This window comes from Gigantopelta aegis, chromosome 13 (genome assembly GCF_016097555.1).
Source record: "Gigantopelta aegis isolate Gae_Host chromosome 13, Gae_host_genome, whole genome shotgun sequence".
Taxonomy (NCBI): Eukaryota; Metazoa; Mollusca; class Gastropoda; order Neomphalida; family Peltospiridae; genus Gigantopelta; species Gigantopelta aegis.
In genome coordinates this window covers 38,748,873-38,763,121 of record NC_054711.1, presented here as the reverse complement: position 1 = coordinate 38,763,121, position 14,249 = coordinate 38,748,873, and the positions used below count along the sequence as shown (strand labels likewise).

The window sequence follows — 14,249 nt, the reverse complement described above, 5'->3', positions numbered from 1 at the left end:
ATACTAAGTATATTTATTATTAATAAAAGCGCATTCACAGTCAATCTAATCGATTGGTAAATGTACCTACTTCGTTTACAAAGTGTCATAAAACTAGTAGACTTGATTGTTCAAAGTTAATCCTTTAATTGAATGACGAAAGGCATATGTTCAAAAGCAATACACGTCTATAGAGTTAGCCAACATCGGTAACTCAGACATCAAGTGACACTATCGGCTCGCGACAAGATCAAGGATGCCAAATGGCTGTGTGTACTGCCAACGTACTATGGCACATCTGTGATTATGTAATGTCGTAGTAAAGAGGTGCACGTTTGTTCCTAATTTGCTCTGTCTGTGTCGGAAGGTGTGAATTCCAGTGTAATGAACAGAATAACATTGATGTACGTTCGTTCCCGACAATTTGTGGTCGGATGTGTAAATGTCGTAGTAACGAGGTCGGACTGTATATTAATTTACTCACTTGTTGGATCTGAAACCCTAACCCGGTGAGTCCTGCTGAGTTCCATACAGTCCGTCTGTAAATAGCGTCAACCCGTTCTATTATCCCAGCCTAAAAATAACACATAATCAATTAAAGGTGCATGTTCTCAATCAACACAGCAGGGAACATTTTATATTCAATACGTTTCACATTGCGACTCACTACACACATTTCAGAGATCACTATACACAATTATATAACTGTAAATAGTAGTTGCTACTCAATTTTCAACTGATCATCAATTATAGTTAATAAAAATGTTCAAACAAAATGTTCCCTGCACAGAATTTCATGTGAACAGATTTTCTGTGCGTGTGTCTGTTACATACATTTATCCTCCAACCATCACTTCTGTTGGCCGATTATGAACATATCCTGTATACTAGCAGTCACATGCATAGCTACATGTATATTACAAAATTTTCATTTGACCTCTAGGTCATCATAATAACTAGTTTATGATGTAGGATATCGGCTTTATCCTGTCAGGCTGAATGAGAAATTCCCATTCTTACTTTCACAGGATAAAGCTGATATCTGACATCATTAACTACTTATTCTCTATTTAAATTCACAAGAAACCGTAAATAAGCTACATGGTGAACCGTCATATTCTAAAATTTAAAAGTTGCAAACTCAAATATCACTAGAATTTTATTAAAAATAAATTACAAAAATCCATGTATTCAAAGTTTTTGGCATATCGAAAATCAAAATGAAAAACAGTACCTCATAGCAAAATAATTGTAAATTATATAAATTAGAATTTTGAATTAGCATGAAGCATCACATCAATTTACTGCTGATTATCCACACAGAAATACATTTCACATGACTAAAATGTGAAAAAAGTACTATAATCTCAAAATAATAATCATGGTGTCTAAAATGTAATATATTACAACACAATGTTGAAAGAGCTAGGATCAAGTAGCTTAAAACAAAAAATTTAATTTAAAATTAAAATTAAAGTTAATTAAAATTGAATCCAACGAAAACGAAAACGAAATTGAAATTGAAAATGAAATGAAATGAAATGAAATTGAAATTGAAATTGAAATTGAAAAGAAATTGAAATTGAAAAGAAATTGAAACTGAAATTGAAGTTGAAAAGAAATTGAAATTGAAACTGAAATTGAAGTTGAAATTGAAAGAAACTGAAACTGAAACTGAAACTGAAATTGAAACTGAAACTGAAAAAGAAAAAAGAAAAGAAAAAGAAAATATGAACTCGCCATGTATGACGCAGTTGTATAAATATCACTGTTTCCCATCCCTTCATAGAACTTGTAGTCCGCTACTATCACCAGTTGACACGTGTTTGCGTTTGGAGTCTGTCGTTTCTGACGATGAAGTGAATCTAAAACAAAATATTGTTTTGTTTAATGACAACTGGAGCAAATTGATTTATCAATCATCCGCTACTGGGTGTCAAACATGTGATAATTCGGACATAAAACAGTCTAATAGGAAACCCTCTACATTTTGCCATTAGTAAAAACTGATTGTTTCTGGTACTGTGTTGGTAAAATCACAGAACCGAAATTTTGTTCCCCATAAGTATTATATAGAGAAAAAAGAAATGTTTTATTTAACAACGCACTCAACACATTTTATGTACGGTTATATGGCGTCAGACATATGGTTAAGGACCACACAGATTTTGAGAGGAAACCCGCTGTCGCCACTACATGGGCTACTCTTTCCGATTAGCAGCAAGGGATCTTTTATTTGCGCTTCCCACAGGCAGGATAGCACAAACCATGGCCTTTGTTGAACCAGTTATGGATCACTGGTCGGTGCAAGTGGCTTACACCTACACATTGAGCCTTGCGGAGCACTCACTCAGGGTTTGGAGTCGGTATCTGAATTAAAAATCCCATGCCTCGACTGGGATCCGAACCCAGTACCTACCAGCCTGTAGACCGATGGCCTAACCATGATGCCATTGAGACCGGTATATTATATAGAGTACGACTATTTAACAAAAATAATATCAGGGTTGCAGAAAGTACTCGCCTGCTCGCCAAATGCAAGTAAAATTTCTGACGGACGCGTTAAATAATGCAATGCGATCTGTCTTTTTGATTTCGTATGACACGTGATATGTTGATTACTTACCAAGTGCTATTAAAGGAACATTCCTGAGTTTGCTGCAATGTTTAAGATTTTATCGACTAACAGAGACTTTTTAACGATTGTAATTACATATCAAATATATTTTTCTGCATAAAATATTAGTGGCTGTATATTGAATGTCTTTCTGATAGTTCTAATACTTGTACTAGGTTAAATTTAATTTTATTTCCTAAAATAAAAAAATTTCGTACGTACAAAATTATTTGAAGATAAAATCCAGTTTGGGCTTCTTACAAATATTAAGACAACCAGAAACACATTGAATATACAGACACTGATATTCTAAACCAGAAAATATATTTAATATGAAAGTTTAATCGTAGAAATATTTTATTAGTCAGAAACATCTTACAATGCAGCAAACTCAGGAATGTCCCTTTAATAAAAAAATTTCACTATATCTATATATTCAGTTTGAAGTGAAGACACTGTATAATATTATAATATTATTAATAATGTATTGTTCTATAGATTGGCGGACTTGTAGTTGGTTCTGGTCTGGCAGGCTAGTTAAATATTTTTCATTTCTGCACCCCTGAATATAATACAGTTTCTGATGGGTTCCCATGATCACAAGGCATGGAACCGAAAAGTGTTTCCCATGCATGAAATTTGAAATCCTGTAGCCCATTCACACTTTGTCTCCTACTTTCAAAAATAATAAGCTATTATGATAAATTTGTCTAATGTTTACCCCGTATCTGAAGAGAAAGTTCTACGTGGTCAGTTGGAATAGATATTGTGATAAATTTGTCTAATGTTTACCCCGTATCTGAAGAGAAAGTTCTACGTGGTCAGTTGGAATAGATATTGTGATAAATTTGTCTAATGTTTACCCCGTATCTGAAGAGAAAGTTCTATGTGGTCAGTTGGAATAGATATTGTGATAAATTTGTCTAATGTTTACCCCGTATCTGATGAAGAGAAAGTTCTACGTGGGCAGTTGGAATAGATATTGTGATAAATTTGTCTAATGTTTACCCCGTATCTGAAGAGAAAGTTATACGTGGTCAGTTGGAATAGATACTGTGATAAATTTGTCTAATGTTTACCCCGTATCTGAAGAGAAAGTTCTACGTGGTCAGTTGGAATAGATATTGTGATAAATTTGTCTAATGTTTACCCCGTATCTGATGAAGAGAAACTTCTACGTGGTCAGTTGGAATAGATACTGTGATAAATTTGTCTAATGTTTACCCCGTATCTGATGAAGAGAAAGTTCTACGTGGTCAGTTGGAATAGATATTGTGATAAATTTGTCTAATGTTTACCCTGTATCTGATGAAGAGAAAGTTCTAAGTGGTCAGTTGGAATAGATATTGTGATAAATTTGTCTAATGTTTACCCCGTATCTGATGAGAAAGTTCTATGTGGTCAGTTGGAATAGATATTGTGATAAATTTGTCTAATGTTTACCCCGTATCTGATGAGAAAGTTCTATGTGGTCAGTTGGAATAGATACTGTGATAAATTTGTCTAATGTTTACCCCGTATCTGATGAAGAGAAAGTTCTACGTGGTCAGTTGGAATAGATATTGTGATAAATTTGTCTAATGTTTACCCCGTATCTGATGAAGAGAAAGTTCTACGTGGTCAGTTGGAATAGATATTGTGATAAATTTGTCTAATGTTTACCCCGTATCTGATGAAGAGAAAGTTCTAAGTGGTCAGTTGGAATAGATATTGTGATAAATTTGTCTAATGTTTACCCCGTATCTGATGAGAAAGTTCTATGTGGTCAGTTGGAATAGATATTGTGATAAATTTGTCTAATGTTTACCCCGTATCTGATGAAGAGAAAGTTCTAAGTGGTCAGTTGGAATAGATATTGTGATAAATTTGTCTAATGTTTACCCCGTATCTGATGAGAAAGTTCTATGTGGTCAGTTGGAATAGATACTGTGATACATTTGTCTAATGTTTACCCCGTATCTGATGAAGAGAAACTTCTACATGGTCAGTTGGAATAGATATTGTGATAAATTTGTCTAATGTTTACCCCGTATCTGATGAAGAGAAAGTTCTACGTGGTCAGTTGGAATTACATGCCCATCATGATCTGCTCCACAAAAACTTGCACTGAAAACAAACAAACAAACAAACAAACAGTGAAAAAACTAATAACTATCATATATCCTACCAAGAAAGATAGCACAGGTTTATTTAACAACATACTTACGACATTTAATTACAGTGGATGAATGGGTGGGTGGGTGGGTTTCGATGGATGGATGGATGGATGGATGGTGGATGGATGGATGGATGAATGAATGGGTGAATGGTTGATAGATGGATAGGTTTGGGTGGATGGATGGGTTTGGGTGGGTGGATGGATGAATTTGGGTGGATTGGAGGATTTGGATGGATGGATGGGTGTGTTTCGGTGGATAAATGGATGGATGGATGGGTGTGTTTGGATGGATAGATGGATTGGTGAATGGATGGATGGATAGTTGGATGAATGAGTATAGATGGAAGGATGGATGGATTTGGATTGATGGATGGATGGGTGTCTTTGAATGGATGGATGGGTGGGTGGGTGGGTTTGGATGGATGGATAGATGTGTATTTTTGGGTGGACTGATTGGATAGGTGAATGGATTCGGGTGGATGGATGATGGATGGATAGATGGGTGTGCTGATTACGGATGGGTGTGTTTGGGTGGATGGATGGATGGATGGATGGATGGAAGGATGTGTTTGGGTGGATGGATGGATGGATGGATGGATGGATGGATGGATGGATGGATGGATGGATGGATGGATGGATGGATGAATGGATGGATGTTTGGGTGAATGAATGAATGAATGAATGAATGAATGAATGAATGAATGAATCACCTCTTTTCACCTGACTGGTGTTTGTGACTGAAGTCTAACTTCATGTCACTGCTACGGTACACGATCATATTCCCATCGAGCATTCCATGACGCTCGTCCGCACTGAAATGTCGCCACGCTGGCTGAAACAACAAAACTAAAATCATAGATGGGATTATTATTATTAGTGTTAAAATGTATTCTTATTCAGCATTATCTATCATAACAGGAACGATAAACTTCAACAAGTAATTCTTTACAGATAAATACAAAATTATCCTTCTGATAGAAACTATTCTAAATACAATTTACAACTACTTAAAAAGTTAATATTGATTACATCAGCATTTTCACACCTGATATTTGTGATCACAAGCTACTGTCAGGTATAATGATAGTACAGTCTATTTCAAATGGTCTCTGTAAACATATTTGTTAAAGTAATAAAATGTCATCTATAAATGACAATTTTTTTCACTTTTATCAAAGTTAAAGGGACATTCCTGAGTTTTCTGCATTATAAGATGTTTCCGACTATTTCTACGATTAAACTTACATATTAAATATATTTTCTTGTGCAGAATATCAGTGTCTGTATATTCAATGTGTTTCTGGTCATCTTAATATTTGTAAGAAGCCCAAACTGGATTTTGTCTTCAAATAATTTGGTACGTATGAAAAAAAAGTTTTTAGAAAATAAAATGAAATTTAACCTAGTATAAATATCAGAACGATCAGAAACATGTTTACTATACAGCCACTAATATTTTATGCAGAAAAATATATTTGATATGTAATTACAACTGTTAAAAAGTCTCTGTTAGTCGATAACATCTTAAAAATTGCAGCAAACTCAGGAATGTCCCTTTAAAGTTTTTTTTTTTTAAAGACACCATGCACTATAGTACATTAATTTATTAATCATCGACTATTGGATGTCAAAATTTGAAAACCGGACGGTCACACCAACATCAATCATTACTGCATTACTTATACTTTAAATACCCACTCAGCCGATAACGTGATTGCGTACGCAGATGTGCAGTCGACAAATACCAAAATAAGGGATTAATTAACAGCTTTGATCTTTAAATGACTGGAGGAAACACATGTACTCCCTTTATTCTGAGCTCGATTGTTACAAAGTTAAATTAACTTATGAATTTGATCGAGATCCTTTTCATAGCCTACGTGTATGTCTCATGATTACCGCATTGAACGTTTGAACCCTTTTGTTGTTGTTGTTGTCAACCTCAATACCGAAACCTCTAAAAACCGAATAGCCCTCAAAACTGGTCCCATGGCTGTCCAGTTTTGAGGAGTTTCACTGTACATTGTAGTCTTAGAGAAAACCGGCTACATTTTCCCATTTGCAACAAGATATATTTTACGTGCACTTTCCAACAGACAGGACAGTTCATACCATGGTCTTTGATATACCAGTCGTGGGGCACGGGTTGGGATAGGAATAAATCCAATCAGAGAATAGGTCCACTACGGAGATTTGATCCTTCGGCCAAGTTGGCGACCTCGAGCGAAAGCTACATACAGATGAAGCTTTATTACGCATATGAGCAGACGGAAGTGGGGAGCGAAAAATGATCTTTCCCTAGGGAAAGAAACAGCCCCCCCCCCCCCCATTTCTTCCCTATGACATCATAAACAGTGGGGGCGGGATGTAGCCCAGTGGTAAAGTGCCCGCTCGATGCGCAGTCAGTCTGGGATCGATCCCCATCAGTGGACCCATTGGGCTATTTTTCGTTCCAGCCAGTGCACCACGACTGGTATATCAATGGCCGTGACATGTATTATCATGTCTGTGAGATGGTGCATATAAAAGATCCCTTGCTGCTAATCGAAAAGAGTAGCCCATGAAGTGGAGACAGCAGGTTTCCTCTCTCAATATCTGTGTGGTCCTTAACCATATGTCTGACGCCATATAACCGCAAAATAAAAAAAATGTGTTGAGTGTGTCGTTAAATAAAACATTTCCTTCCTTCATAAACAGTGCTTCACTATAGGCTTTGATGTCACAATTTTTAGGCAACAACAAACAACCGTAACTATTTTTTATCCATGTCAACAACTAAGTTACGTCATAAGCAATACATACATCACAGCTATGACGTAACGCTGTCTCTTGTTCTCAACTTTCAAACCTGTTTTCCATAACAGAATCGTTTGAAAATCTTCTGTAAAATGATAAAAGATTGATAATGGGTAATAAATAGAATACCTAACTTGCAACTCCGCAATACCGTTTATCTTGCACTCATGAATTAATGTTGATGTTGATGAAGGACAAAATCAATTCACTTGTGCAAGATTAAACAGAATTTCCTCGTAGCTCGTTGAGTATTCTCTAAATATTCCACCCTTGGAACTTACAGCCACTTAGCCTAGTCTTGCATATGACAGATCGATGTAATCAAACCGACACATTACAACCAATCAAAAACTACATAAAATTTACTTCAATAACAAAGATCTCCTTGGCAACAGTCACAGTTCCAGTGAAGACGCTTCCCTCAAAATACCCATGTACCTCGGAACTTTCCTCTCCTGTAATAAAACAAAAACAATTTGCACAAATTATTGTAAATATAAATTACTATAGTCATATTTAAATTATAATGTTTTGTATTTTATCCTGCAACCACTGTTTCTATTGGCCGATTATGATGACCAATTAAAGCAAAGTCAGAAAATGTATACTAGCAGATTATGACTTTTGACGTCACTCATGTGACATCACTGACATCACATGCATAGATACATTAATTATAAAATAGTTCATTTGACCTATAGCTCATCGTTACAATGTAGGTAAAATATCAGAAATAATTGTTTTGTCTCTTAATGTTTGATAGATTGCAGGATAAAAAATAATAGCTGGTTAATGACGTAGGATATCGGCTTTATATCCTGTTTGGGTCAAATGGGAAATTCAGCTTGGCAGAGCTTCGAGGAATGTCCCATTCTTACCTTCAAAGGAAAAAGCCGATATCCTATGTCACAGCCCTCTACATTAACTTTCCTATCTAGGAGCCAGATAGCGCCTACTTCTATATTTTATTAAATGTTTTAGGTGCAAAATAAAAAAACATTGTTGCTTATACGACCAAATCAGTTGCAATGTAGAGAGGCTTGCAGCATTAACTAGTTATTCTCTGTACATATTATAACTTAAATTTTAATTTACAGAACATTGCACTTTCATTTCTTCAGAGTGGGAAATGTGATTGCACCCATGCACTAGATAGGGGGCAGGGCATAGCCCAGTGGTAAAGTGCTCACACGATGTGCAGTCGGTCTGGGGTCGATCCCTGTCGGTGGGCCCATTGGGCTATTTCTCGTTCTAGCCAGCTAGTGCATCATGACTGGTATATCAAAGGCCATGGTATGTACTACCCTGTCTGTGAGATGGTGCATATAAAAGATCCCTTGCTGCTAATCGAAAAGAGTAGCCCGTGAAGTGGCAACAACGGGTTTCCTCTCTCAATATCTGCGTGGTTCTCAACCATATGTCTGACGCCATATAACCGTAAATAAAATGTGTTGAGTGCGTCGTTAAATAAAACATTTCTTTCTTTCTCAGCTGCACCTTTTATTGCTGTGGAATATATTCGATTTCTATTCCATGGCATGTTGTTTGCTGTGTACATTTTCTTAATTAAGTGCATGGGTTGTACATACTACAACCTACTCCCTGTAGTGAAAATACAGTTTATCATTCCTCCAGTACACAGTACAGTTCACGTGTCAGTTATGCAAGTTCTGTAAATCCACATAAACCCATAAACCACCAATCAGTTATTTCTTGAACTATTCGACCTAAAACACACCAAAGCTGGTTCTGGGTCTGGCGAGTGGCAAAGACATCATGTCTGGTGTATTTAAGACATCATGTCTGGTGTATTTAGACATCATGTCTGGTGTATTTAGACATCATGTCTGGTGTATTTAGACATCATGTTTGGTTTATTTAGTCATCATGTCTGGTGTATTTAGACATCATGTCTGGTGTATTTAGACATCATGTCTGGTGTATGTCTGGTGTATTTAGACATCATGTCTGGTTTATTTAGACATCATGTCTGGTGTATTTAGACATCATGTCTGGTGTATGTCTGGTGTATTTAGACATCATGTCTGGTTTATTTAGACATCATGTCTGGTGTATTTAGACATCATGTCTGGTATATTTAGACATCATGTCTGGTGTATTTTGACATCATGTCTGGTGTATTTAGACATCATGTCTGGTGTATTTTGACATCATGTCTGGTGTATTTAGACATCATGTCTGGTGTATGTCTGGTGTATTTAGACATGTCTGGTGTATTTTGACATCATATCTGGTGTATTTAGACATCATGTCTGGTGTATTTTGACATCATGTCTGGTTTATTCTGACATCATGTCTGGTGTATTTAGACATCATGTCTGGTGTATTTAGACATCATGTCTGGTGTATTTTGACATCATGTCTGGTGTATTTAGACATCATGTCTGGTTTATTTTGACATCATGTTTGGTGTATTTTGACGTGTTATCAATGTATATTAATACATTCATCTCTTTAGATACATTTACTTCTACAAATACCAAGAATAATTATGAGAATTTTGCATTGATTAATATATACCTTTTCAGTTATTAAGAAAAATGAATGAGTACGGTTTGAACACTGTGCAGCTGCCAGTGTTAAAATATAGTGAATGTTCTATGCTATCTGTTGCCAGATCTGTAGTTTGCGCTAGCACAGATGCGGTGTGTTTTGTCACATTTGATACAGTGCGTTCCATTTTCGACTGGTACCATATCTGGTACAGTGCGTTCCATTTTCGACTGGTACCATACTCGCCAAATCCAGACCCGGTGTGTTTTGGGCCTTAAGTTACAGTATAAAATTAAAACTTTGATCACACATTTTTACAAATCAATGTATTCAAAAACAATGTGACCTAAATTTCAAAATATTATCCCCTGCAACATGGAAACTTACCATCCACCTTTCCAGAATAAAAGTTGCCCTCCTGTATATGAGCTATTGTGTGTTCTCCGTGTTTTTCTACCACTGTGATGTTGAACCCGGGAGCAAATATTTCAGTCCTGGTACGCATATGACAGACAAACGATCTGAAAGAGATATGTCAGTTAACACCTTAAACGATCTGAAAGAGATATGTCAGTTAACACCTTAAACGATCTGAAAGAGATATGTCAGTTAACACCTTAAACGATCTGAAAGAGATATGTCAGTTAACACCTTAAACGACATAGTGAAGAAGGAAGGAAGGAAGGAAATGTTTTATTTAACGATGCACTCAACACATTTCATTTATGGTTATATGGCATCAGATATATGGTTAAGGACCACACAGATATTGAGAAAGGAAACCTGCTGTCATCACTTCATGGGCTACTCTTTTCGATTAGCAGCAAGGGATCGTTTATATGCACCATACCATAGACAGGATAGTACATACCACAGCCTTTGTTACACCAGTTGTGGAGCACTGGCTGGAACTAGAAATAGTAACATAGTGAGGTATTGACCATGGCCTAAAATAGGAAGTAAAATATGGCCTGCTGTTACTAAATTATTAATTTTAAATACCAAGCTCAAGAAAAATTGAAAACTTAAGAAAAAATAAGTCTTGCTGGAAATAAAGACAGGATGGGGTAACAGTGCCATACTACCATAGCTAGGATTTTTGGGGGGGGGGGGGGGGGGGGGGGCAGATGAATTCTAGGAACGAATAAGCAAGGAAGTCGCAAGACACAAAGGGATTCTGGGGTATGCCCCAAAGGAAATATTGAAATCTTGAGACTGAAATAACATTTTGCAGCCATTTCAGGAAGGTTACATGCTTAAAACTTAAATATCTATAACCAGTTAAAAACAATTGGGGTGGGGGCAACTACCCCGCTTGCCCTCCCCCTCCGCTAGTTTCGGCCCTGGGTAAGGGAAGGATCTGAGATAGTGTGTGAAAAATTAGGACCTCTGGGATTAGTTGAGCACTTGCTCAAAGTTCTTTTAACAATTTGTTTTGGTCACACAAAGCCAATCACATTTAATAAGTATTCTTTTTTTTAAATTATTGCAAGAAACAAAATAAAAAGTGTAAAATAAAACTGACTTACAGTGTTCTACACTCAGTTTTATAACTTACTCTTCTTTGGCTAGTGGACAAACAAAATTTACTAGCCAATCTTAAAATGTTACTCGCCAGTGCGACACTACTCATTTTGTATCATTTATGAATGTGTTGTAAGTATCTGGATTGTTTTCGCCAAATTACTAAAATCAACGATGAGTTCCGAATTGTACCGACAATTAATACGGAATTCACAGTGATCAATCGGACAACTTCGTAAATAGTGAAATGTTCCGACTGCACAATGATGTCAACAAATTTCACTTGTTTTCGCTGCTTGGACTCTGAACACACATAACAAATAATTTAATACGTTTTTGGAGTCAGTCGCCAGATGGCGACGATAATAAATTCAGTCAGTCGCCACGCCAACATTTTGGTCACATTGGCGACCATTTTGGTCGCAACGTAGAACACTGACTTACCTGTTAAAGGCAGAAAACGCAAATTCCTTTGTTAATAACTCGGTATCCGCCGTTTCGTCAATACTTCGTTTCGATCGTGTGTATATACTGATTGGACTGATCATCTCATAATAATACAACTTGCTGCTGAGATCCGCTGGAAGTGGAAATAAAAAGAATGTTTACATTTTCAGGAAGGAAGAAGGAAATGTTTTATTTAACAACGCACTCAACACATTTTATTTACGGTTATATGGCGTCTGACATATGGTTAAGGATCACACAGATATTGAGAGAGGAAATCTGCTGTTGCCACTTCATGAGCTACTCTTTTCGATTAACAGCAAGGGATCTTTTATATGCACCATCCCACAGACAGGGTAACACATACCACAGCATTTGATATACCAGTCATAGTGCACTGGCTAGAGCGAACATTTTCTGAGGCCTAATATATAATGGTTGTTATTTTAATTTGTTGGAAAATAAGTGTGAGATTTTGCAATTTTAAAAATATTTAATGAATAATTCTGCGAAAAAAATTTCTCACTCACAGCTTTCACTGTATTAAAGGGACATAGCCTAGTTTTTAAACACTAAGGCATATTTTGACTATTATAGCCGTTTTGGATAACTGAAATCATACTTTAATAAGATTTTATGGTTTATTATATCAGTTTCAATACATTCGAAGTGTTTTTGGCAATCCTGGTGTTTTTAAAATCACAAAATGCATTTCTCATATTTTTAAAAATGCACATGTGTGCGTCTGAGAAGTAACAGTTATGGAGTTGAGTTTTAGTCTATTTTTAGAGGGTATTTCACCATTTCAAAGTCACAGACTCATGTTTCCATCAATTGTAACTTAAACTTAATCCAAATATGTTACATATTTTGACTATTATAGCCGTTTTGGATAACTGAAATCATACTTTACTTAGATTTTATGGTTTATTATATCAATTTCAATACATTCGAAGTGTTTTTGGCAATCCTGGTGTTTTTAAAATCACAAAATGCATTTCTCATATTTTTAAAAACGCACATGTGTGCGTCTGAGAAGTAACAGTTATGGAGTCGAGTTTTAGTCTATTTTTAGAGGGTATTTCACCATTTCAAAGTCACAGACTCATGTTTCCATCAATTGTAACTTAAACTTAATCCAAATATGTTACAGGTTTGTAGATTAACTAAACTTAGTGTTAATTTTCATGTGTTGAAACTAGGGTCTGTCCCTTTGTTTTTCGAAAAGTTCCTATATTCTTTGCAAAAAGTCAGTGACATGTAACATATCTGATTATTACTATTATTTAGTAAAATTGTAGGTGAGTTCGAACCGTTAGTTTTAGAGTTAGGGTTAGACTTTAGAGCCTTGATATTTAATAGAGTGGTACAGGTCGAACTCCTTCCAAATTATATTAACTTAAAGTAAAGTAATGTAGGGCTAGTGAATTTTTAATTGTGGCTAGTAGGCCTAAATGTTTTAAATCACTGATCCCATGGTTAGTAGGCTAGTGGATTAAATTAAAAAAATCTATATTATAAGCCCTGCATTATCACTAAAAAAAAAGGACAAATTCATGGAATTCAATACAATAATCACATTCTATTTTATAATATTTAAAGAGTGGGATTAGCTCAAATCTGTCAACAGCAGCAACAACTGAAAACACTGAAATTATGATAGTCAATACACGAAAACGAAATAAAGTAAACCACGAAATCAGATATATTACCACTACATAACAACAGGCGCGCCAGGTGCCCGTGTTACTTGACTACAAACCTGATGTCATCTTGAAACACGGTCCACACAAAATGGTAACGATGCATATCAACTTAATCATCGTTATTATTTGTCAATATGGATCACACAGTTTTCACACAAATGCTTTATCTCATGTCGGTAGAATGTTTCTTGTCTTTCGTTGCCGTGAACGCCAATTAGCATTCGGCTATATTCGGCTTCTCAACTCGGTCGATTACGAAGATAATCGCTCACATTCGGAACATTTTGATCCTCCGTTGTTTCTGATTATACTGATGCTGTTTTCTTAGGGGTTTTTTTCTTTCTTTTTTCTTTTTTCTAATCTTTTTTGCTGTTTGTGTGTATGTGTATGTGTTTTGTATTTTGTTTTTATGGGGGTTTTTTTGGGGGGGTGGGGGGGATTTTGGTTTTATTATTTTTTTGGTAGTTTTTTCCTTCTTTGTTCGTTTACTTTATTTTGGGGGTTTATG

The 14,249-nt window shown here is 35.9% G+C and overlaps 1 protein-coding gene across 1 annotated transcript in view; it reads right to left on the bottom strand.

The window, feature by feature from the left end:
* LOC121387804 (ADAM 17-like protease) overlaps positions 1–13,934 on the bottom strand; it is a 42,874-nt gene extending 28,940 nt beyond the window's left edge. Inside the window, exons 1-8 of the mRNA XM_041519016.1 lie at positions 13,798–13,934; positions 12,033–12,168; positions 10,452–10,585; positions 7,917–8,005; positions 5,465–5,586; positions 4,623–4,702; positions 1,720–1,844; positions 464–553 (exon numbers count right to left, since the gene is read on the bottom strand). Of these exons, the coding sequence (XP_041374950.1) occupies positions 464–553; positions 1,720–1,844; positions 4,623–4,702; positions 5,465–5,586; positions 7,917–8,005; positions 10,452–10,585; positions 12,033–12,168; positions 13,798–13,858 (837 nt within the window). The 5' untranslated portion in view covers positions 13,859–13,934. The remainder of the gene's footprint in view (positions 1–463; positions 554–1,719; positions 1,845–4,622; positions 4,703–5,464; positions 5,587–7,916; positions 8,006–10,451; positions 10,586–12,032; positions 12,169–13,797) is intronic.
* Positions 13,935–14,249: the final 315 nt, after the last annotated feature.